General features: G+C 35.9%; 2 protein-coding genes across 2 annotated transcripts in view; one reads left to right on the forward strand and one right to left on the reverse strand.

Moving 5' to 3' along the window:
- Window positions 1–4,248, reverse strand: part of LOC107730837 (scavenger receptor class F member 2-like) — a 30,353-nt gene extending 26,105 nt beyond the window's left edge. Inside the window, exons 1-3 of the mRNA XM_016541777.1 lie at window positions 3,561–4,248; window positions 318–376; window positions 136–237 (exon numbers count right to left, since the gene is read on the reverse strand). Coding sequence (XP_016397263.1) covers window positions 136–237; window positions 318–376; window positions 3,561–3,715 — 316 coding nt within the window. The 5' untranslated portion in view covers window positions 3,716–4,248. The remainder of the gene's footprint in view (window positions 1–135; window positions 238–317; window positions 377–3,560) is intronic.
- A 1,198-nt stretch (window positions 4,249–5,446) lies between these two features.
- On the forward strand, window positions 5,447–23,332 carry prodhb (proline dehydrogenase (oxidase) 1b). Its single transcript, XM_016541794.1, has 15 exons — window positions 5,447–5,839; window positions 6,781–6,989; window positions 9,670–9,704; window positions 9,779–9,928; window positions 11,444–11,508; window positions 11,615–11,731; window positions 12,605–12,678; window positions 12,990–13,071; window positions 14,042–14,134; window positions 15,467–15,613; window positions 17,489–17,664; window positions 19,816–19,914; window positions 21,387–21,475; window positions 22,523–22,665; window positions 22,769–23,332. The coding sequence occupies exons 1-15, from the start codon at window positions 5,453–5,455 to the stop codon at window positions 22,814–22,816; spliced, it is 1,914 nt and encodes a 637-aa protein (XP_016397280.1). The 5' UTR covers window positions 5,447–5,452; the 3' UTR covers window positions 22,817–23,332.
- The last annotated feature ends 2,408 nt before the right edge of the window (window positions 23,333–25,740 follow it).

A 25,740-nucleotide genomic window follows, 5' to 3' on the forward strand; every position in this document is an offset into this window, starting at 1 on the left:
AAATAATTTACATTTTGAGTGCACATCTTTGTAAATTGTAGCTATATGAGCATATAAATGACCTCAAAGCTTACTAACATCGAGTAAAAAGCAGAAAATATTTTTTAACAATTAAAATTAGCTTGACGAACTCACTTGTGTCACAACTTGCCCCAAAATATCCATGACGACAGCGGCATTCGTTTGGTCGGACACACACCTCGTTCTCATTACAAGTGAAGTTACCTTCACAGAGAGCTGAGGGGAGAAGGACATAATCAAGATATAAATCAAGTGACACTCAGGAAGTGATCTAACATACAGGAAATGACACTTACGCGTTAAACACTCCTCGCCTTGCTGCGCCCATCCGCTGCAGCATGTAAACCCTGGTGACCTGAAGATAAGATGACAAATCAAGGTCAAATGAAGTGCACTCTCTTATTGATTAAGGAATATTCAATCTATATTACATTAAGCTACTATCTGGAAGGACAGCATCTTGCATCAGCATATTTTGCCTTGACCAAAGTCTCAACCATCCATGAGAGATTTAAGCATGTGGCTCATGAGGAATATTGCAAATGTCTGGATGCCATCTGTAGCTTCACAAGCGCAGATGTTTCAGATAGCGAACATACACTGACTCGCATCCAGTCGCACAAACACAAGCGTAAGCATTCATTCCATTCTCCACCATCTCGCCCGACAGCAGTCATGCGAACCAGACGAGCCGTTTGAAGCAATAACTTTGTTGCATCGTCAAATGAGCGGCTGGATCCCAAATAAGGCCTGATTTGATTAGCAATGCAAATGTCCTTCATTAGGCCATCTAATAAACAGTCTGGACTCCATAGAAAGCTTAGAAAAAGCCTTTCCAAATATTAAATTGAGCTTGTTTAAACGCAGTATGTTCTTCTAAATCCAAAATATAAAATGTCTGTATCCGTTAAAAAAACACAAAGAACTCTCAATCTCATTCACAGTTCTTCATGCACCAATTCTGAATACATATTCAGTGACTAATGACTTAAATTTGGTTCACTTATCTTACGGCTTCAGAAGAATTGAAATATAGTGCATGAGTCATATGCATCTCCTTTGTGTTCCACAGAAGAAAGTAAGTCATACGGGATTGGAACGAGATGAGCGTGAGTAAATGATGACAGAATTGTAATTTTTTTTGCATGAATTACTCTTTTAATCCATCACATATGATCCCGACGGAATTTTGCATGTGTCTGCGGTGGGTGTTTTATTCAAAGCATCTCACAACAGGCCTGCTGCAGCAACTTACATGCATTTCGTTGACAGAAAATTATGGGAGGAAGAGCGAGGAATGGGTTTGGGACACAATAAGGACTGGAATTGAGCCCATTTCTCCCATATGAGCACCACAACACAATTATCTTAAGGTTTCAACATGCATGTTTGTAGATTAATATACTACTGTTCAAAGGTTTAGGCCAGTTTTTTGAAAGAAAATTAATACTTTATTCAGCAAGGAGACATGATCAAAAGTGACAGTAAAGACATTTACAATGTTACAGAAGATTTTATTTAAAAAAAAAAAAAAAATTCTAACTTTCTTTCTTTCTTTCTTTCTTTCTTTGAAAGAAATTAATGCTTTCATTTGGCAAGGATGCATTAAATCGATCAAAAAATGTCAGTAAATACATGTATAATGTTACAAAAATCTTTTTGAAATTATGCTGTTCTTTTGTTCATCAAAGAATACAGAAAAATGTGTACCAGTTTTTATCAACTGTTTTCAACACTGATAATAATAACAAGTATTATGTATTAGAATGATTTGTGAAGGATCATGTGACACTGAAGACTGGAATAATGATGCTAAAAATTCTGCTTTTACATCACATTAATACATTATATTTTAAAATATATTGAAATAGACAAGTGCTATTTTAAATTATAATAATATTTCACAATATTACTGTTTTTACTGTATTTTTGATCAAATAAATGCAGCCTTGGGGAGCGTAAGACACTTTTTACCAACCCCAAACTTTTGAACTGAGCGTATATCAAGCGATTCAATGGAAAATATGTGTAAGTGCAGTTTCATTTAAAGACTCTCTTACATTCCATGCATGAAAAACAAAGTGATCTTCCTTCTCTTCTTTAAACCTTTCAAATTATCCCCGCTATCTCTACTTCAAGTGGCTTCCCCTTAAAATGTAATACTCTCTAAGTGTTCCTTGGATATAAGACATATGCCGCCCCTCATATTCCTCCACATGTGACCCCAGAGAGGCCTTGTCCACACTTTGGCTTCCTCTGAAGCGTGGGGGCCGCTCTCTGCCTTCAGTCGGAGTTTGTTTAGCCTATGTGTGCGTGTCTTAGCCAGACATGATCTACACCACAGCCCTGACTTCTCTGCTCTGTGTCAAACCCAACATACACACCGCAGCCAGAACACGAAGCTAGGACCGTGGATGAAAGCTTAAACAAATTGAAATTGAGCATCAGTCAACAGCTGGGGGGGGCCAAACTTGATTCAGCAACAATAAAGTCCTGTGTGGAATTTCTGAGCAAGTTTGTAAAACGAATGTGAACTTCCTGTCAACGTCTGTGGTGGGTGAGAATCTCTGTTTGTGAGAATACAAACTAGATCATATCTGGTGGTTTCCATTCTGATCTTAAGTACAGCGATAGCCATCTGGAGCCAGTAATCACAAAGTAAACAAACTTTTAAACAACAGAGTAAACCATTCAGTGCTTAACACTGCTAGTAGAATTCCCCTAAAATGCCTAGTGAGAAGAAATACAACATAATTTTGAGATAAACACCTAAACATCTAAATCCAGCTGTTTTATATAACATATAGTGCTTTGAATTAAAATCATACATCTCACAATATCATTTTGTATGATTATTAAAACATGTTGGAGAAAGAGACAGACCAATATATATATATATATTAGAGATTATTTCCAGGTTCACCATGCTCAACTACTTTTGTTAAAGGGGTCATATGATGCGATTTCAAGTTTTTCTTTCTCTTTGGAGTGTTACAAGCTGATTGTGCATAGATATTGTTAATTGCTTGAGTATTTGGTGTCGCCCCCTATCCCTTAATGTGTGTCAGACCCAGATGTGAAACAGGATGACTGACACAAATGCATTTGTATTTGGAACAACATCACAAACAACGTGTGTACAGTTTTAAGAGTCACTAATGTTTAAAAGTCACTTATTTCTGTGCACTTTCATATATAGTGATTAATTAGTGTTATAACAAACATATAGTGAAATAACAAACAACCTGTCAACAAAAAATATGTCATTTTTAACTTTTACATTTTTAACTCTTAATTTAAATACCTCTTTATGTTCAAGACTGTTTTCTTGGAGCTCACAGAAATGGGCCTAGTGTTTAATTGCCATTAATTACTGCTGCATTCAATAAACCTTAATTTAATAACATTTGATTTTCAAACGCATAAGGCCTTTGTACTTGCTTGATATCATGCATCGGGTCTACCGTATGATCAGAAGACATTAATGCTTTATTTAATTTCTTCCGCCCCCCCCGCCAGAAGTTATTCATCCGACTTACCCTGGAACTTTGCACACGTTCCTACCCTTTGGATTGAGTTCTTGACTGAAAACAGGGCATAAGCATAGAAGCAAAAGCAATAAAACCGCTAAAGTGCCCTTTAGATCCATGGTAGAAGAAACAGCATCTCTCCATGCGCCTCTTCTGCTCAGCATTCCTTTTCTTTACAATCTCTAGAAGTTCAGATGGGTTATTCTGGATCTTCTAAGTCTCAAAACCGTCGACTTCAATCGTTTGGGAGTTATTTTATCCGCATAAATCGTTTACACACTCGCTTTCAGACTCCAAGGGCTGAGGCAGAGAAGAGAAAAGAGGAGGAGAGGGCGCACAGAAGTTATAAAACCAAACAGTTATTCCCTCCGTCCAGCCCCAGTTCCTGGGGAGAACCTCTGCTTTTATTATGCGCTCCAAACACTGGTGGACGAAACTGGTGCATTGTTGGAAACTTCTGACACCCTGGTATTCCCAATTTTCCGCTATTATTTCCAAAATGCAGATTTTCAGAGAGGATATGCTGCTTCAGAACGTGTCAAGAAAAAAAAAAAAAAGCTCTGCAAAACTTTAAGTACGTCCATTTTGGAAAAGAAACGGGAACTTTAAAACGGATCGTTGTTCTCTTTTCAGAAGGGAAATTCCGAATTAGTTATCCTATCTCTGGCTCTGGCTCTTGGGAATTCGGTGCTCTCTTTGGCGTGCAGCGGTTTCCCAAATTCAGACCGAAACCACCCGAGCAGCTCCTCATCGGGTGGGTGTGACTATAGTGTATATGCTTAGGACTTGGGACCATGGACCCATCCAGCCCCCCTTACTGCCCCGTCAAACGCGCTGCCAGTCTCGTCTCCTCATTAATGCGCACGCGCGCACAAGTACCGCGTGCCCATGTAATACACTTTAGTTGTTTAATGTAATATAATAACTACCTACCCTTAATTATAACCACTAAAAGAGAAATATTGAAATTTTAAAAGTAAATAAACGGATAGAAGTAAACAGATAAATATATTAGCCTAGTCTTTTTGTTAAAACGTCCCGGTCTATATATAAATACTAGTGGGTTATAGGCTTACTACATATGTGCATGTGGTAATATTGGATTTAAGTCACACAGAACAAATATTTTTACAGCTAAGATTTTTATTTAAAAGCCGTCAACATGCCAGATTGACCTTTTTTAAGTTGGTTTTTGACCTGTTTCATATTATTTATGTGGTCATTTTCACAAATAGCTAAACAAATGCATGCATTTTTGCATAGTTACTGTACATTAAGATTGATCCATCCCCTTTACAGATTCTTCCCCTCATTTATGATGATTTATGATTAATATGGTTTATTAATATCATTTTTGTAAATTATAATACAGGCTAACCCGGACCTAAACTTTTGCAGTCTGAATAAGTAAACAAAATGTTATTTTATTTCGTTTATGAATAACTTTTGGACATCTCCATAAATTTTGTCAGCTTAGCTAAGTAGTTTTTTTTCCCCCCAGTCTTGTAAAGTGAATTACTTTAACAATGCAACGGCTCCCCCCTCTGTTAACTTCATAAAACATGCACAACAAACGTTTACGTCACAAACACAGCAGCAAGAGCAAAACTAAACATTCTCAAACTAAACGACAAAGAGAGCAACAACAGGATATTTTAAATAAAATCCTCGGTGAATAGTTTTTTCCTGCAATATCGAAACCCACACGTTGCGTGTGTAACCTGAAAGTTAAACTAAACTAATTTGTACATGTATGTACCATCTCGGAATTATAAAACTGTAATGTTTACGTCACGGAACGTTTATGCAACAGCATCCCTTTTATGGCAGCACATGCGCGTATATGTTGGTAAACAGAAACGTCACTGGATTTGGGCCAATCCTTTAGCCCAGATTTGAATATGGGCGGGACCCCACAGGTAGCGTTAAATATAATGTACTTAAGGACAGGGTGCAGGAGATTGCTTTGTATCTGCTGTCTGTACAGAAGTCTTGAACTGATGTCTCTCCGCAAAACTCTCCCTGCCTTTGGGCGCGCGACTCTTGACAGGAGTTTGGTGATCTCCACACGCCGTCATCGGAGTGTGCAAGCGTTACATCCAACCAAAACAAACACAGAAGACGAGTCCGTGGACAGCAGAGAGCATGTATCGTACAGTAACAAGATCTCCATTGACTTTGAACAGACCAAAGAAGCCTACAAGAGCAAAGACACTCTTGAGTTGCTTAGAAGCTTGGTGGTTTTCAAACTGTGCTCCTATGACATCCTGGTTGATAAGAATAAAGAGGTATGTAATGTATTTAATGCTTATATAGTTATATTAACCAAAAAGGAGAGGCATCCTGTTCTAGTACTGTACTGTATATGAAAGACCATGTTCCTGTCTGGAATTACTCCTGTGGCATTGTCCCAGATGATTAGCAGGAATGGCATCTTGCCAGGGAGCAGTCATGTGGTTAGTGTGTAGTTACTAGAGCCAAGATTATACACTCTAAAAAAATGCTGGGTTAAATATAACCCAGCGCTGGGTTATATTTAACCCAGCATTTTTTAGAGTGTACTGGCAAGGACAGAATGTACCTCAGACTTATGTAAGTCTCTTTGACCTTTAGGCAACATTTACAACAGCGTTTCTTAATCTTGGTCCTCATGACCCCCAGCTCTGTATATTTTGCATGTCCTTGTTCAACACACTTGATTCAAATCACCAGCTCGTTAGAAGAGAGTTCCATGAATGAACTGTGTTCCGATTGACATGGTCTCTAGTCCCATATACAGTATACACAGTGGCCCCAAACTGCAAGGCACCTACAGTAAGCCACACTTAAATACGTATGCATGGCATTGCATTAAATAACAAGTAGTGTTTATGGGGAAACAGTTTAGTCATTTAAATATTACACTCTAAAAAATGCTGGGTTAAATACAACCCAGTGCTGGGTAAAATAGGGACAAACCCAGAAATTGGTTTGTTTTGACCCAGCGGTTGGGTTACTACCCACAAGTTTGGGTTAAACATTTAACCCAACCGCTGGGTCAAAACAGCCCAATTGCTGGGTTTGTCCCTATTGTACCCAGCACTGGGTTGTATTTAACCCAGCATTTTTTAGAGTGTAGTATGCATTGAGTGCATACCTAAAAGAATATAGGGCTCTCAGCTCAAGATGACTTCAGATGATACTGTAATATATGTGCATGCCTTGACAACACTCTCTCTGTCTCATACAGATAATGAACCTCAGCAGAAAGTTGTTGGGACAGAATATGTTTGAGCAGTTTATGAAGATGACATTCTACGGTCAGTTTGTGGCAGGAGAGGACCATCAGTCCATCAGGCCTGTAGTGCAGAAGAACCAAGCGTATGGAGTCGGGGCTGTGCTGGATTATAGTGTAGAAGAGGATCTCTCACAGGAAGAGGCTGAGAGGAAAGAGATGGAGTAAGTGCTCTCTTGTACACTCTAAAAAATGCTGGGTTAAATACAACCCAGTGCTGGGTAAAATAGGGACAAACCCAGCAATTGGGCTGTTTTGACCCAGCGGTTGGGTTACTACCCAGAAGGTTGGGTTAAACATTTAACCCAACCGCTGGGTCAAAACAGCCCAATTGCTGGGTTTGTCCCTATTTTACCCAGCACTGGGTTGTATTTAACACAGCATTTTTTAGACTGTAGTTCTGCTCCTTACATTCATAAACTACCATGTTTACCGCTGCTTCAATCGATCATAGGTACCAAGGTGACTGGTAAGATTTGTGTGCAATTTAACAAAATGCAAAGTCTGTCATCTACATAGGAGAATGTTGCTCAAGACATTCAGCTTAACATTATTTTATTTTATGATAGATAGATAGATAGATAGATAGATATAATCTATCTATCTGTCTATCTATCTATCTATCGATAGGTACATTTTACATTCAGCTGAACATTTAACTAGTCTGCAGGCATGTATTTGCAGAATACATTAGCCAGACCTGACCAATTAAGAGCAAAATAAATAAATCAGTGATATAGATCACACCAAGTATAAGAACAGAATATAAATGAGCGCAATTATTTTGCTCCATAGAGCTATAGTGCTTAATTTGCTTAATTTAAAGCAGCTAATTAAGAGCTTTTGCTCTCCTTAATATCAACCTGCTGTTTTGTGCAATTAGTTTAGTTGAATCCTTAAGCGTTTTGAAAACTTTCTCCCTTTTAGATCCTCCTAGCTTGGCAGAACGATTCCAAAATCTTTCGGCCTGAATTAGTCTTTTAAGACCTGCTTTGCGTCACACTAACTGCTTTTCGGTAGAGGGCCTAGAGGTTAATGGCCATGCTGTGATTTGTGCTCATGTGGAGAGCCTACAGAAATAGACTGAGATTTGATCTGCTGTCACAGATGTAAACAAAGAGTTGATATGCTATTGGCTGTTTCGGGGCTATTATACAGAATAGAGTGCTCAGCTTGGCTTTTCTGCATTATCAAGGGTGTGATAGAGGGAGAATGCTGGAGGATGTGGCATTTGAGTAGGCTGCCATCTAATATGCAGGAACCCAGGGCTGATCATTCCGTGAGTTCCGAGACACCGTACCTGCCATGTATCATTTTGTATGAAAAAGCTGTTATTGTTAAGTCTTGGTTTGGTGCAGACAGCCATTATTATAATAACAACCATCGGTCCTCTGTAATTGACTTGCATGTATTGATTTTATGAATTGTCTGCTATATAACATTCAGCTGTCTGCCCAAGACAATTCCACAATTCCTCTGTGCTTGAAACAAAACTAGTGCTGTCAAACGATTAATCGCGATTAATCGCATCCAAAATAAGAGTTTTTGTTTACATAATATATGAGTGTGTACTGTGTATATTTATTATGTATATATAAATACAAACACATGCATGTATATATTAAAGAAAAATGTTAATTCATAATATCTATTATTCATTGTTTTTTGTATTTGTATTATTGATGTTAATTCAATTCATTCATAATACGTCCTAATACAGTATGTATTAGGAGTGTGAATATATAACTGCAAACAGCGTTTGCGTTTTATTAAAAACAGCGTAAAGGTAATTACATCAGAGAATATATATTTTTTGACAATTAGAGCAGAAAGGTTCACATGCAAAACATTTTCTTTATGCATTTTTTCTTTGACTTTGAAGTAAAAAAAAAATTGTTATCGATGTATAGAGATAATCAAGATACAGGCCTAGAAAATCTATTTTCTTTTGAATTTATATTTGTCTTTAATGTTAATAATAAGAGATATTACATAAAAATTTCCCTAGCAAACAATGAAAAGGGGCTAAATATTTTTTTCTTTATGCATCCTTTTTTACCCTGTAACTTTCTGGTAAAATCTAATGTTTTTCATTGCAAATATATCTCTTTTCTTTTGCATTTATATTCAGTTGCTATATCTAGATACATAGACCCATCACTTCAGATTTTCTCTTGCAAACAATGGAGAGATTTGGGAGTAAGATTCTCATATGTTGCATGTATAACTCTGTTTTGTTTAGCTGCAGGCTGAGGTACTAACTGAGCACTTTAAATCTGGAAGGGCTCGAGTCCGTCCGCTAATGACCCCATCAACATCTCAACATTCCTTCCTGTTGGAACATTACAGACGTCGAAACATTGTCTCCATTGAGCCGCCCCATGCAGCGTATCCACAGCTCTGGGGGTGGATGGGGAAGAGCGGAGGCGTTGGTGTGAGTGCTGTTCGAAAGATGTGGACATCACAGGAGCTCAATCTAAACAAATCACTGCTCCGTGTGGCTGTGTAACCTTTGAGTTGGTTTGAATGCCTGGCCTGAGCATCAGTGTTGTACAGCAGAGAGTTTAAATGCATGCGGGTATAAGCATAGACATCAGGCGGGGGTCAGTGTGTGACTCTTAAGTGCTGACCCTGAAATATAGAAGGGAAACAAATAGCAGAAGTGCGCCACAGTAAAGTGACTTCATAGCAGCCTCGGCAGTTATTATTGATTCCTCTCTACAGAAACTGCTGTTTCTTCATTTTGTTGGCTAAAGGTCTCTAAAAAGACCTAAAGAACAAGTAGTTGGTTTCATTAGTCCCCTGTTTTATTAAAAATGTCAATGTCTCTCTCTTTATTGATAGATCTTGCATGTCTGCATCAGAGAAAGAAAGCCCTGGTGAGTATGTGCACCATTTCTTTTGTAATATTGAAGTAAAAGGTCAAACTTTCCCTTTTGGACATTGTTTTCAGGAGCTGACCACCGGGAGAAGAAGTTCACAGCCCATCGGAAGTTTGGCGATCGTCGTGAAGGCGTGACAAGCGCTCGTACTTATTTCTATGCCGATGAGGCGAAATGCGACCAACACATGGAGACTTTCCTGAAATGCATCAAAGCCTCGGGTAACAGACCATCTATTAAAGCTGATTAGTAATTAACTTTGGAATTGGAGTCAGTTTACAAGCAAAACAAAAGCCAGGAGCTAGAAAATGCAGTGACCAAAACATAGAAAGTAAGCAGGGCACTTTCCACGAATAGGATACAAAGCAGGGCTTAAAACAAGATCAAGTTAATTAAATTTTTTTGACCTTCATATAATGTTAACTGGCAACAACTAAATATTATATGATCTGTTTATTTTTTTATTTCTTTTTGGATGTCTGTCTGAATTGTTTAAAACAGTGTTTCTTAAACTTTTTGACTCGAAGGTCCCAAATTATCCAGCACAATTTTCATCTGCTTGGTTTTAATCTTTTTTTTTTTTTTTTAATGAACAGAAACTGAGAAACAATAGTTATTAGGGTAATAAATAAATAGCATTATTTAGCATTTTAATTAAGGTAGATTATTTTAATTTATTAATATCATTAATATTAATTGGATTAAAAATAATTATTTTTTTCTTTTTTTACTATTTAAACACACAACATATTCCAAGTTAATAAAATTTGTTAATTTGAATGGCATTTAGTTATTTTAAGAAAAGGGACAATATACACTGATAAACATTCAAATAAATGTAAATGTACACAAGTTGGTCAAAAGGCTTATTTTCAGTCCCTTTTGCCTGGTGTTATTAGGCAGAAAAGGAAAATTAAGTCACATTAATCTGTAGACAGGGTCTAAATGATGTCAGTAATATATTTTAGAGTCCAGAAGGAGGAGTTATGAGGTGTGTATGCCAAACTATTCTTCAAGATCAGGTTTGCCAGGAAATCTAGCTAAATACACAAGCCACATATTGTGAGATAATACCATTTATTTGATAGTGTCAGAGTTGTGCCATATTATATGAGTTTACATTATTCAATATGGCTCATATTCATAGACCATACAAACATAGAGTATGACACATCAACATGTGTTTAGATTTTGATGTCGTGATGGCATATATGATGCCTTTTTCAAATGCAGAGCAAGTTTTAAAACACTTCTACTCTCAAGTAAACGGCATTGCCTTGCAATAAGTTGATTTTTCTGTAACATTGTGTTCTGGCTTCCATCAAACCTCTCAAGCTGAGATTTATGCCTCTTTTAAAAAAATTACGGGGCACCAAAATGTACTCTATTCGTGGAAAGTGGTGCAAAGTTTTATCCTGTGATTCCTTTAATCCTTGTTGTGTGCTATGCAGATTATTTGCATGTATTTTTAGTGTATGTGTAAGAGTGCCAAGAAAGCATGGAAGCTGACCAACTTTTCAAAGCATTCATATTTGTGAATGTGCATGCAGCTCGAGTTTTCCATTATGCCAGCGCTATTGGAGAAACACCCATTGTAATGCACCGGCAACACTAAGTATAACTGCATAGAATTCATTCAGCGTTCCTGGAAAATTGCTCCTAAAAAAGGCAGTTTCACGTCCATTGCTGCAGTTACCTCTAAAATAACTCTAAAAGAAAATCACCTGCCTGCTCAGGTGGAAGTTCTGAAGACGGTTTCTCGGCTATTAAGATGACTGCCTTGGGGCGACCACAATTCCTGGTAAGACTGAGGTTCAGGCAGGGTTCATTCATCAGAAAACACGGGTTAAAATCCATCACCTTGGTGAACTAAACCGGCTCCTCATCCTTCCCTCGGGCGTCTGTAGCTCCAGTTCTCCGAGGTGCTGGTGAAATGGAGACGCTTTTTCAGTTTCCTGGCTGCCAAGCAGGGAAAAGACGGCGTGGAGGTGCTGGAGCAGAAACTGGATCTAGAGCAATTGCAGGTACGAATTGGGTTCAAACTGCGGCCAAACGCACAGATCAACCAACACTAAAGCGCGTTTAATACTGCAATAGACTGTAAGGCGGCTGTAACAAATCTGACCTGCAGCAAGCAACTGGATGCTATATTGCAATGTCTGTACAGTATGAGCTTCATTCATTTTAATGGCAAAATGTAATTAACATGACAATAAATAATTTAGTCTTTTAGCAGACACTTACACGGGACATTTATACGTGATTATTTCCATTAGATAAACCGAAGTGGGTTTTGCTTAAAGGAGTAGTTCACCCAAAAATGAAAATCTGCTGAAAATTTCCTCACCCTTAGGCCGTCCAAAATGAGTTTGTTTCTTCATCGGAACCAGTTTGGAGAAATTTAGCATCACATCGCTTGCTCACCAGTGGATCCTCTGCAGTGAATGGGTGCCGTCAGAATGATAGCCCAAACAGCTGATAAAACATCACAAGAATCCACAAGTAATCCACACCACTCCAGTCCATCAATTAATGTCTTGTAAAGCAAAAAGCTGCATGTTTATAATAAACCTATCCATTATTAAGACGTTTTCAATTTCAAACCATTGCTTCTAAGTCCTCTATCTATATTATTACTTTCTCCAGGGAAAAAGTTGTGTTGTCTGAATCAAGAGAGAAATATGCACAGATCAAACAGAAATCAGCAAATTGTCATTTTTGGGTGAACGATAGTGATACTACATGAATTGACCCTTGATTCCTCAGAATGTATCACTTTGCGCTCCTTGGAACACAACAATCCAATGGGTTCATTTTGGGTGAACTCTCCCTTTAATCATGCGGTCTTTTTGTAGTGTTTGGTCTGATGAATGGAAACGTGTGTGTTTTCTTTGCAGACATGTCTAGCTAGACTGGGAGCTCAAGGCAACATTCAGAGCTGCTTCTCTGATGGACGACTGCACTCATCAGGGTGAGAAACACCAGTTTCCCGTAGCTGTTCTGACACTCAGACTTGTAAATCTTTCCAATCAATGGCAGACAATGAAGTTATCTTATGAACTGAGGAGAGCTACTCAAGGACTATTCCACGGGTGCTCCATTACTCTGCTTGACCCCCTCGAGTCAACTAAACCCCTGAGTAACTAAACTCGTATAAGAGCACTTTGCGCTGCAGAATCGACCAGTTCCGTAATGATGCATGCAAATCTTTTGATGTTTAAGAAACATCATTTGTGACAAGCTGCTGAAACGTGAATGCTGTATTTTATTTGTTCCCCAAAGCATGGTGGACATGCTGGACTGGAACCGTCTGATCGACGAGAGAACGAAGATATCTGATCTACTGGTTGTCCCGAACCTGCAGGTAGGCAGACAGCAAGAAATGGATACCTTAACCACAGCATAAATTAAGAGGGTTATCGATTTCTCATGGTCTAATTGGTTCTATAAACACAGCAAATGCCCCTTCGCAGTTTTGAGTTTTTCCCAGGTCATTCGATTATGAAGATATGTCTGGAATTTTGCCTGCAAGAGAAGCAAGAGGCTTCCATCACAAGTATAGAAAATCTTCATTTTTGGGGGTTGTCTTCATTTTTTTGCATAACTTAAAGGGATAGTTCACCCAAAAATGAAAATTCTGTCATTAAAGGCATAAGAAAACAAAAATAACGACTTTATTGAACAATTCGTCTCCTCCGCGTCACCCTTTTTTGCCATTTTGGAGAGTATCACATACGTAAACAACATATGTACGCGGATACGTTGTTTATGCTTTGATCTGAACGTAAACAACGTATCCGAAAACTGAAAATATAAAAGTAAATTCTAATTCAAAATAAGAATAAACACTATTACAAGTAATACTGAAGTAACACTTGTTTATATCACTAATTGTTACAAAACAAAAACTCAGTACCAACCCTAAGTATGATCAATAACAATTAACATGCAGCTCTAATGAATATTGTTTCCAATCAGGTTTCCAAAACACCTCTTTCTTCTATTGTTCGGTCAGACAGGGAGTTTTTCTTCAAACTCATGCTATAAACTCTTCGAATGTTTATAATCTTTAGGAAGTCAACCTATGAATGCCTTTCTTATTGCATAATAAAATGGAATAGGAGAAGGTAATGTAATACAATAACTGTACCCTCTACTTAAAAGATCTCAGTCCAATAATCCAAAACCATCTGTTTAAAAATAATAAATAAAACTGTACTTAAAAGAAAATTAATATTAGTAAGATTCACTTCTCAAATGAAAATGCACCCATATTCTGAATTTCTGTTCAAATACTGAATTTCGTTCCATTTTTTTATTTGTTATTTTAACAGACTGGTGAGTTGGAGCCTCTTCTGTCCAAGTTCACGGAGGAAGAGGAAAGGCAGATGAAAAGGATGCTTCAGCGACTGGACGTCTTGGCTAAGGTGCGTTCATTGGCTGTGTTCCTCTTATATTTCTCCTGTGGTATTCATGCGGAGTGGCAGAAGGTCATAGTCTAACAGACAGTCATGGATGAAGAATGTAACAGAGATTGATTTTGAGTAAGCCTTCAGCAGAGTGTGGAGGTTAGAGAGCTGTTCCGCCCCGTCGACTTGATGCCAGGAACATGTATCGGGTTTATGTCGCACTGTGAAAGGCCGCTGGTACAAGCAGTGTGACTCACCGTAGACTCAAGGCTTCCAGTTTTTCAGCCTGGAAGTACCAAATCAAACAAAGTTTAGAGATTGCATATAACAGTTTTTCTCCAAATTGGTTCTCCAAAAAAATCCAAGTTTTTTACAAGTTGGAACTGTGACCTAGTGGATCTCACTCATTCTACCGCGAGTTGCGGTGTGATGCAACTTATGCCAAAATAATTTCCAACCTTAAAAGTTTGGGGTAAGATTTTGTTGTTGATGTTGTTGTTTTTGGTCTGAAAAAAAAAAAAAAAAGATGCATTAAATTTATCAAAAGCGACAGTAAAGACATTTATAATTCTACAAAAGGTTTCTATTTCAAATAAATGCTGTTCTTATGAACTTTCCATTCATCGAAATATACTGAAAAAAATGTACCATGGTTTCCACAAAAATATTAAGCTGCATAACTTTGTTTAAACATTGATAATAATAAGAAATGTTTCTTGAGCAGCAAATCAGCATATTAGAATGATTTCTGAAGGATCATGTGACACTGAAGACTGGAGTAACGATGCTGAAAATTCAGCTTTGCATCACAGGAATAAATTCTATTTTAAAGTATATTGGAATAGAAAACACTTATTTTAAATTATAATAATATTTCACATTATTGTTGTTTTTACTGTATTTTTTATCAAATAAATGCAGTCTGGTTAAGCATAAGAGACTTCTTTATTTTAAAAAACATTAAGAAACCTTTCCAACCCCAAACTTTTAAACAGTAGTGTAGTTAATGCTTTGTATTTTCATTTTGAACAGTACATTTATTGTTTTAGCCTTTAAACCTATCAAACTACTTTTATTTTGAAGTGTTTTGCATGTGCAATTTAAAATGAATGCCACTTGGCTTGTTATTTTGTTATCTAATGCAAGCATTTTTAAATGTCCAAATACTTTTTAGCACCACTGTATCACTGTCATTATAATAGCGGAGGTTATTTGTTGACAAATCCTTGGTTATATCAGGAATGACGGTTGCCACATCAATTAAAATGCCGCTGTCTGTGGTGATATCTTTTTTTAGTCAGCTGATTAATGTGTTTTTAACTCGCCGCCTGCTTCTCATGTGCTGAACAGCATGCGGTGGAAAATGGCGTCAGGCTGATGGTGGACGCCGAACAGACATATTTCCAACCTGCCATCAGCAGACTCACTGTGGAAATGAAGAGAATCTTCAACAGAGACAAAGCTGTCGTTTTCAACACCTATCAGTGCTACCTCAAAGTGAGCCTCACACATGCACACACACACACACACACGTCTGACACCTCTGAATGGTGTTAATGTGGATCACATGATGATATTCTGGGATTTATCTACAGTTAGATGCTGTGCAGAAAACATGCTATACAGTAATAGCAGGATAACATTTAGACAATGCAGCATCAAAACTGATATTTAGCACCGTGGTGCTTGGAATCTGTCTTCATATTGCAAGTAATCTTAAAAATGTAAAACATGATGATGGTGACAATTAAACCCATGCAGTGCACGCACACTTATGACAACTTTGATTCTCCATATACTTTAGGGTCTGCTTATAATGTTGGTCATGGATTCTTGCACCAAAAATGGTAATAATTCGTTTTTCATGACCGTTTTCTTTAGCATTTATGAATAAATATGCTGTTTTTGCTACTATTGCTAAGACATTTATATGTACCAAATTTTCCAGAATATAATTTGTGCTTTTTAATTATCAAGAATGTGCTGCAACTGATATTCCAAAACGATCAGGATTTGGATTTGTGCCAGACGAGAGAGATACGTGAGCCCAAAAATATTTGTATAGCGCATTTGCCAAATCTAGGTAGTGTCAGTTTCACTTTAAATGCATTATTCTAGGGTTTATAATAAATGTTGTTTTATAATGTCACTATAATTCATGTTTGTTTTATACTTATATTTTTCATTCCTATTCTGCTCTGCAATTTATTCTGTATATGTTGTAGAATGAGGGAAACTAAAATACATGTTTACAATGTTTTGTAAACATTTCGATTTTTATTTACTGGTATTTTACATTATTTCTGAATGTAATAATGCTTTTATACACAGACGCAACTTATCTGTGTTTTTCTGTAAACAATGCATTTTTAACCCGTTGCTACTTATTTTCCAGAAAATACAGTAGATAACACCCAAAAATGTAAATTTGATTAATGTTTACTCACCCTTAGACCATACAAGATGTAGTTGCGTATGTTTTTTCATTGGAAGAGATTTAAGGAAATTTAGCATTACATCATTTGCTCACCAATGGATCCTCTGCAGTGAATGGGTGCCGTCAGAATGAGAGTCCAGACAGCTGATAAAAACATCACAATCACAAGACATCATCAGTTAATGTCTTGTAAAGTGAAAAGCGTGTTTGCAAGAAGTAAATCCAACATTAAGACATTTTAACCATCAAAATATGACTCCATAATCCATAATAATGCTTCCTCCAGTGAAGTACATCCCCTGTTGTCCTCTCACATCAAAATCCACAAACATGTTTGTTTAGAACAGTTTTAGACACTTGTATATAGTGCTTGATACTGTATATTTCTCTCCCGATTCATACGAGACAACCTCTTCAGTGGAGAAATCCACATTATGGATAGAGGACTTGTATTTTAGCTGGAAGCAATTATTTAAAAACTTCTTATTGATGCATTTATTATAAATATGCAGCTTTTTTTAGCTTTTTGATGGATTGGAGTCATGTGGATTACTTGTGGATTATTGTGATGTTTTTATCAGCTGTTTGGTCTCTCATTCTGACGGCACCCATTCACTGAAAAGGATCCATTGGTGAGCAAGAGATGTAACGCTAAATTCTTTCAAATCTGTTCTGATGAAGAAACTAATTCATCTACATCTCGGATGCAAATTTTCATTTTAGAATGAACTATTCCTTTAATGTTGTCTATCCTCTTTACATATTAAACAAGTCCCCACAGCATTAATTTCAATACCATGACAATTTATGAATAACCAATTTTTGCCATTTGGTTTCTGAGAGAGGTCTGCATTGCAAATGTTTGTTTACATGATATATCAAATTCATACAAAATCAGGTTATCTGTAGCAATGTAATGAATCCTCTGTGCACAGGAGGCATTTGATAATGTGTCCATGGATGTGGAGCTATCAAGAAGAGAGGGCTGGTGTTTCGGTGCCAAGTTGGTAAGGGGGGCTTACATGTACCAGGAGAGAAGCCGAGCTGCGGAGATTGGATACGACGACCCCATCAACCCCGACTATGAATCCACTAACAGAATGTACCACAGGCAAAAAATGTTCCAAATTCTTCCTTGCAAATTTCACGCTTGAAGTCTGTTCCAAAACCTAGTGTGCGGCCTTGTTGTCTACAAAGGCTGCTACTTTCTAAGCAGCATCTGAACTGAAATGGAGCCTCATAAGTGACTCATCTGACAGTTCTTCTTGGGCAGCAGCTCCATTAACGGTCACTCACCCACGCAAAACAAATAGAGCTACTCGCAAAAAACACACACGAGACTCCACTAACCCTCACAGCTGATTTCAATAGAGTCTAATGCAGTGTGGCCATGGACCACTTTTCAGCTCACATCCCCATCGTCTGATATCGTTTCTTATCTCCCATTAAAACCAAATTTCAGATATAGGCTTTATTTTGCTATACCTTTAGGATTTTTTATTAGTTTATTTTATATGTGTTATGTGTAATTGTTTTATAATATTACATTTGTTTGATATATAGTACTATATATAGTACTGTATCTCTGGATTAATATTAGATTATGTATAAGCAAACAGTGCTGGCTTGATATTTCAATGGCAAGACAGCATAGAACAATTTTGGCTCATGAATATTAACCAATATGAACTAACATGACTGGACAGTCTGGAAAAGCACGTGTGTTATGTGTAATTGTTTTATAATATTACATTTGTTTGATATATAGTACTATATATATAGTACTGTATCTCTGGATTAATATTAGATTATGTATAAGCAAACAGTGCTGGCTTGATATTTCAATGGCAAGACAGCATAGAACAATTTTGGCTCATGAATATTAACCAATATGAACTAACATGACTGGACAGTCTGGAAAAGCACAGTCACCGTGAGCTGATTTAATATTCATTAGCTCAGTCTTATCCAAATAATGACATCATTACCCACCAGTCTTTGGCTTCTGATTCTTAAATTCTTACCATAACTCAACCAATGCGTTTATGTAACTTTTGCAGTCATTTTTTGACTACTGGATTAGGATTTTTAAATGTATTTTTTTAGACGTTGGATTAAGTAGAGAAATGTATATTCATTATAGATTTGTATTTTATTTTTTATTTTATTTTATTTTATTTATATATATATAAGTTATTCTGCAAAAATGAAATTTTTTGAAGAATACAAATTAAAATGTTATTTTAATTATGTTTGTTTATTATGTCATTCATCTTTATTTATTTTCTTTTTTTAGCCATTTAACTATTTTAAAGCTTGTTTGGTCTTATTCTTTTATTTATTTATTTTTTTTTGCCATTCTGAGTTTACTGAAACCATCTAGGTGGGCAACATGCTGTTCTGGAACAGAGAATTATCAGGAAGGGGAAGTCTGGGGTCAGGTTCACTTTGCCTCTCTTTAAGGAGCAGGATGACAAGTAGTTTCTGAGTCCAGATCAGCAGTCCTAAGATACTTGTCACATACTATAGGAAGCCTGGTTCTTGACAATTGCTGAAGAATAGAAGTTAAAATGTTAAATTATGTCAGTTAATTATGACTTTCATCTTATTTTTTTTTTTTGCTGTTTAAATATTTGAATGCTTGTTTGGTCTAATTTAAAAAAAATTCTAATAATTTTTATGCCATGTCCAGTTATGTTACGTAATTGACTGGACATGTAATTATGTAATTACGTAACATGACTGGACGGTCTAGAAAAGCACAGTCATCGTGAGCCGATTTAATATTCATGAGGTCAGTCTTATCCATATAATGACATCATTACCCATCAGTCTTTGGCTCCTGACTCTTAAACTCTCACCAGAAATAATTTTGACCTTTGAGTTTACATGACTTTTACAGTCATTCACTTTGCCTCTCTTTAAGGAGCAGGATGACAAGTAGTTTCTGAGTCCAGATCAGCAGTCCTAAGATACTTGTCACATATACAGTAGGTCCTTATCAGAACATCATACTTCCCCTGAACTGTGCTTCATTCAGACGGTCTCTGTGCTGACAGAATGTTTCACAGGCAGGAGAGATTTATCTAGAGTCTTGGCTTATCTCACCATAGGTAAGCCTCTTATGATTAAGGCACATTCTGACAGCTTTCAAAATAAATCAGATCTTTTCAAAAGCTTTTGTATTTGGCGGTCAACAGTCATGTTGGCTGAAAGTGCGGACCAAAAGCAGGATGATTTATGAGCAGCTGGTGTCTTTCAGGTGTCTGGATTACGTGCTGGAGGAGATCGAACAGAATAAGAAAGCAAATGTCATGGTGGCATCACACAATATAGACACTGTTAAACATACACTCAGAAGGTAAGACTGATTTTCTCTTATATATACAGTATATGAACCATCATAAACAAATGTAATTTCCACCACAACTTAAATATCCATTCATTTTTTGGTGGAAATGATGGTGGTTGAAATTAGATTTTAAATTTTTTTTTAGAATAAAATGGCTGAATCTCACCACAGCTAATTTCACAACTAGATTTGTATGTATCCCAAATACGCATTGCATAATATTTTTTTTGCACAGTTTTGATTGGAAATGTCTCAAAATATGTGATAATTATCTTGATTGTCCTTATTTTATCAAATCTCTCATATTTCATAAGCGATCATCTCCAGTGCGCACTAACTTTTAAGTACACTAAAAGTTCTTAAGTACACGCTTTATCATTATCATTATAGATTATCATTTTTTAAATGTACTAATACTTTAATGATGGATTTTGATGTTTTAAGACTTAAAGTCTGCAATGAGCGTACAATTGCGTTTAAAAGTGGGGTTTGAAATGTTTTTTAATGTTACTATAAGAAGTATCTTATGATTACTAAGGCCGCATTTATTTAATAAAAGTAAAAAGGGTAATATTGTGAAATATTATTATAATTCAAAATAACTGTTTTCTATTTTAATATATTTTAAAAATGTAATTTACTTTTTTTATATTTTAGCAGCCATTACTCCAGTCTTCAGTGTCACATGATCCTTCAGAAATCATTCTAATATGCTGATTTGCTGCTCAAGAAACATATGTTATTATTATCAATGTTAAAAAAATCAAATATTTTTGTGAAAATTTGATCATTTTTTTCAGGATTCTTTGATGAATAATTTATTGAAATAGAAAAATACTTTACCGTCACTTTTGATCAATTTAATGCATTTTTCCCGAATAAACATTTATTTTAAAAAATCACAAACTTTTGAACGGTAGTGTAGATGATAGATCAATAAACGATATACATATAATGCATTGGAAAAGTCACACAATCAACATTTGGACATAAAGTGAAGAGATGTTAAGCAAGAAAAACTCACATTCACATTTAGAGTGATCAGGTCCTTCCCTGCATCACCAGGATCATTTAGATCCCTCTGGGAGTTAATTAATTTGTGTAAATTAACATTTCATTCATAACAATTCATTAATTTTTTTGTAATCACTCCTTAGGGGTGTAACCTCGTTTGACAAAGGTGTGCCAGTGACCGCTGTCATTAACATTCTCTGTCACAATGTCAAAGAGTGTCGGCAGGGCTTGATTCATATGGAGGTCCACACTAGTTACCCTCCTTTTACATCATTCACACTTAATATCACCTTAAGTGTCTCAGAATGTGTCTTGTTCGTGCGTGTAATGGCTGTAACCGATAAGAGGGTGTAAAACTTTGAGTGAGCAATCGCCAGAATGTATCCGGTATTAAATGACCTTGCCAAAGGGGCCTCTCTCATTTTTCACTTTCTGTGACGGCGCTCTGTGTGTTTATGCTCTAACAGGATGAATGAAATGGGTCTGGCACCCACAGATAAGAAGGTGTACTTCGGCCAGCTCCTGGGAATGTGCGACCAAATCAGCTTTCCGTTAGGTGAACACAAACACACACACACACACACACACACACATATATGCTAGCAGTGTTTATAAAGTCACATTAGTGAAATTACAGTAAAATTTTATAATAACTTTTATTAATTATAAACCTATTTGGATATCATTATCTCTTGTTTTAGTATTGCTGAGGTACTGTTGTAGTTTTTCTATTTTTAGATTTTATTTATTGTTTTAGAGTTTAATTTTAGTAATTTTGATGTGTTTTACTTTGTATTTTTATTAGTACTTTTATTATTTTATTAGTATTTTTTTAGTGTCATGTTTATGTAGGTTTTCTTATTTTTATTTCAGTTAAATTTTTAGTTGCTGTAGTATATCAAGATGAAATGAGAAATGTTGCCTTGTGAACTAGGTGAAATAAAACTCTCTCTCTCTCTCTTTCTTTCTCTCTCTCTCTCTCTTTCTCTCTCTCTCGCTCTCTCTCTCTCTCTCTCTATATATATATATATATATATATATATATACACATAATTCTTTAAATATATATTTTAATTCAGCTAATGTTTTATTTTAAGAAAAAAATCCTGTTATAAACTGCAGTAGTTGTCAAGAAATTACAAGCAATTTTTTATTTCGATGGTTGATTTATACACATTAAAATTACACATATGCTAGACACATTAAAATTATAATATTAGAAAAAAATAAAAATATAACAAAAATCACACACACACACACACAAACATGTATGTGTGTATATATATATATATGAACCTTCATAAAAATATTTTATGAAATTTACATGCATTTTATATATATAGTTTTTATATGTTGTAATATTTAAGTTATATATTTGGAACACCATGCTATATATAATTACCATAATATAGCTATATATAATAGTGTAAGATAAGATAAAGTATTACCAAAATAGTGAAGTTTATACGATAGTACAAGATGTACAGTATTACCAAGAGTACAGTTATAAAATGCATGTCAATCAAATGGATACATGACCAAAGAAATGCAGTAAAACAGTAAAAAAAAAATTTTTTTTTTTCTTGTCTGCTCATATCTCCAGCTCAGGCCGGATTCCCTGTGTACAAGTATGTTCCTTATGGTCCGGTGAACGAGGTGATTCCGTATTTGTCCCGTCGGGCACAGGAGAACCGCGGCATTATGAAAGGAGTGCAGATGGAGAGAGAGCTTCTATGGAAAGAGCTGATGCGCCGACTGACCAGTGGAGAGGTCTTCTACACACCTGCTGTATAAAACACACTCGGCTTCTCACCAGAGACTCCTTACGCTTTTTTGCGTTTTCACCCAGATGCGCCGACTGACCAGTGGAGAGGTCTTCTACACACCTGCTGTATAAAACACACTCGGCTTCTCACCAGAGACTCCTTACGCTTGTTTTTTGCCTGTTCACCCATCCATTCGTAAATCTTTTTTTTTCCCACTCTCACCCAGGCTGTTCATGATATAACGCACACGGGATCCATTCAAATCAAATACCACAGTTGGGTGAAGCTCACAAAATGCAAATCATACTTAACCTGAAAATCACAAATCTAAAAAAATACAAAAATGTCTATTTGGATAAAAAAAAATTAAGTCTGTTTTTAGAGTTTCTGCATTGCAGCATTATTTTCATGACAATTAAGCACATTTTGCCTCACAATTATAATGTTTTATTTTTTGTCAACCATGAAAACAATGCACCTACAGCTGGTCAAACATATTCATCAAGTATTAATGGGTGAATCTCATCAAATCATATTTTACCTAAAAATCAAGAATATAAAATAGGACATATTGCAAATTTTGCATAAATTAGACAAAGCTGGTCAAACATATTTATTAAATATTAATGGGTGAATCTCACAATGTCACACACTGTAAAAAAAAGTCTAAATATGTAATATTTCACTATATTATAAATGTTATTTTAAAAGGCACAATTTTTATTTTGTATTACAACACATTTTTGGATGTTTTTTTGCATTTTGACAAGCATGCTTTTACAACAATTCTTATTTTATAGTAGATATAGGTATTGCAATTTAAAGTATTTTTATAACAATAATGAAAATCTTATAGGGAGCATGCAAAATAAATAAATTATAATAATTAAAGTCTGCATTATAGTAATGAAAATTTGGGGGAAATGTGCTTAACTGTCATGACAATTTCACAATGCAAAAATCGTAAAGTTCCTAACAAAAAATCACTTTGTGACAACATGATACTATCAGAGGATCATCTTTAACTGGCAAAATAACCTTTTAGAATATTTTGGCTGGTGTCTAATACCAAGTAACAACAGTTTTTATTCCAAAAGCAATAACTGTAGTAACAATGGTATTTTAGAGCAGACTGCTGTTATTTTGGTGCATTTTTGTAAGGGTCAAGAAAGAGGTTATATTCTTCCCTTTCCATATAATCTTTCTCTAATTCACTTTCCACCACATTTCCACTGCTCCCTTCTCTTTATTCCACTGATGGTCTGGCTTTGCACTCTTTCTCTTCTCTCATCCATCTCTCCGGCATCTTTATGACTCTTAAAGGGCTCCCTAAAATGTCAGACGCCTGAGTGTGCACTGCTGTTTTATACCCCACCTTTATTCCTCGAGTGGAACACCAATAATAAAAATATAAACATGATTTAAACAGTAATAAACAAACTCATCAGTATCACTTTCTAATAATGATGGCTTGAATTCAAGGATAACAACACGTGGAGTTGGAGAACTATATTTTATGTATGCGACATTTCATGCTCGGTGTGAGAAATTGTGGGTAAGTTGGAGTGCAGGCAACAACTCGTCGTCAAGATTTCCATAACCCCATAAACCTGTAAACAGATTATATTTCATTATATTTCAGATGTGATATATTCCAAGTGAGTGGTTTCTTTGTGCTCAAGCCAAATCTTGTAATTTGCACTATGGATTTCATTGAGAGTAATATAAAAAAACACATTGTTTTTATGGAAAGAACTGAACTTTATTTTCACTTTATTTTATCCTATTCTTGATATCTCTCTTGTGCTCAGATGTGCTCAATGAACTTTAGAAGTTCTGATGAGATGATTTTAAATTGGGTTTTCAGCATAATGATTCTGGTGTTTAGCATATACAGAGCGAGAATTAAATTACTCTTTTATTATCTGTGTGATGAAGCCTTTTATGCATAACCAACGGTTTCTCTCGCTCTGTTAATATTTTCTTTCCCTCTGTGGAGTATTTGGGGAAGATGAGTAAAAAGCTTTAATTAATTGAGCCAAAGTTAATGATTTCTAGACAATTGCTCTTAAGTAAATGGCATTATTTCCTCATCCATTTATATCCCGTTTTAAATCCATGATGAATTAACAACCCTTTGGGCCTTTTGCCTTGAGAAATAATAGGACAGACCATAATGCACCCCACATCCCAGTGTTCTGTTGAGGCTATGGCTGAATCCTAATTTACATATTATCCATACTATTTAGTATGCAAAATTAGCATTGGTGGAACTGATGGGAAAAATTTTAACAATTAAAGTTAGTCTGTGCTTTCAGCAAAGATAATATAGTAATTTATGTCGACTCAAAACTAATACTGTTTGTTTTACTTGTGGATCCAATTAAATATGATTGTATTTTAAGTTGAGGAAGTTTTAAGTTTAAGATGAGGAAACTATATCATAAACTAATAGTGATGTAGACCTTTCTTAGTTTGGCAGATTCTTTCCACCAAATTTGTCTAACTTGTGTATTGGGTAGTTGAGCAAACCTAAAGGGACTATGTAAGAATTTTCGGTGACGCTTTACTGTGGGGACCAATTATTACTATTAACAAACTATTAACTATGACTTTTGCCTCAATAAACTCCTAATTTGCTGCTTATGAATGTAGTAATGTAGTTGTTAAGTTATGGGGTTTAAGGATTAAGGGATCTAAAATATGGTCATGCAGATTAAGGCATTAATATGTGCTTTATAAATACTAATAAGCAGCCAATATGTTAGTAATATGCATGCTAATAAGCAACTAGTTAATTGGTTAAATGAGAGTTGGTCCTTAAAATAAAGCATTACTGAATTTTCATGTTTGAAGGACTTGGGACGTTTTTGCCTGGAAAATCAAAGTATGTGGCGTTTACGCATGCTCCTGAGAGCCTATCACATGAAATTAATGCTTGCAATGTTCAGGATAATGCCGAAGGAACGTTCTGTCAATGTTTTTTTTTTCTCACCAGTGTTGATTTTGTTGTGCTTATTTTGTTGTGCATGTTTACATTTTCATCAAAAACGCC

Source organism: Sinocyclocheilus rhinocerous, unplaced genomic scaffold, assembly GCF_001515625.1.
Source record: "Sinocyclocheilus rhinocerous isolate Xijiao unplaced genomic scaffold, SAMN03320098_v1.1 scaffold163, whole genome shotgun sequence".
Lineage (NCBI taxonomy): Eukaryota > Metazoa > Chordata > Actinopteri > Cypriniformes > Cyprinidae > Sinocyclocheilus > Sinocyclocheilus rhinocerous.

What these genes read in the sequence shown, in the direction of transcription:
- prodhb (XM_016541794.1), top strand. Translation starts at nt 5,453, where the DNA reads ATGGGCGGGACCCCACAGGTAGCGTTAAATATAATGTACTTAAGGACA. An exon ending in TGGATCTAGAGCAATTGCAG is followed by an intron (nt 11,732 to 12,604) that starts GTACGAATTGGG and finishes TTTTCTTTGCAG; the next exon opens with ACATGTCTAGCTAGACTGGG. An exon ending in TGGTTGTCCCGAACCTGCAG is followed by an intron (nt 13,072 to 14,041) that starts GTAGGCAGACAG and finishes TTATTTTAACAG; the next exon opens with ACTGGTGAGTTGGAGCCTCT.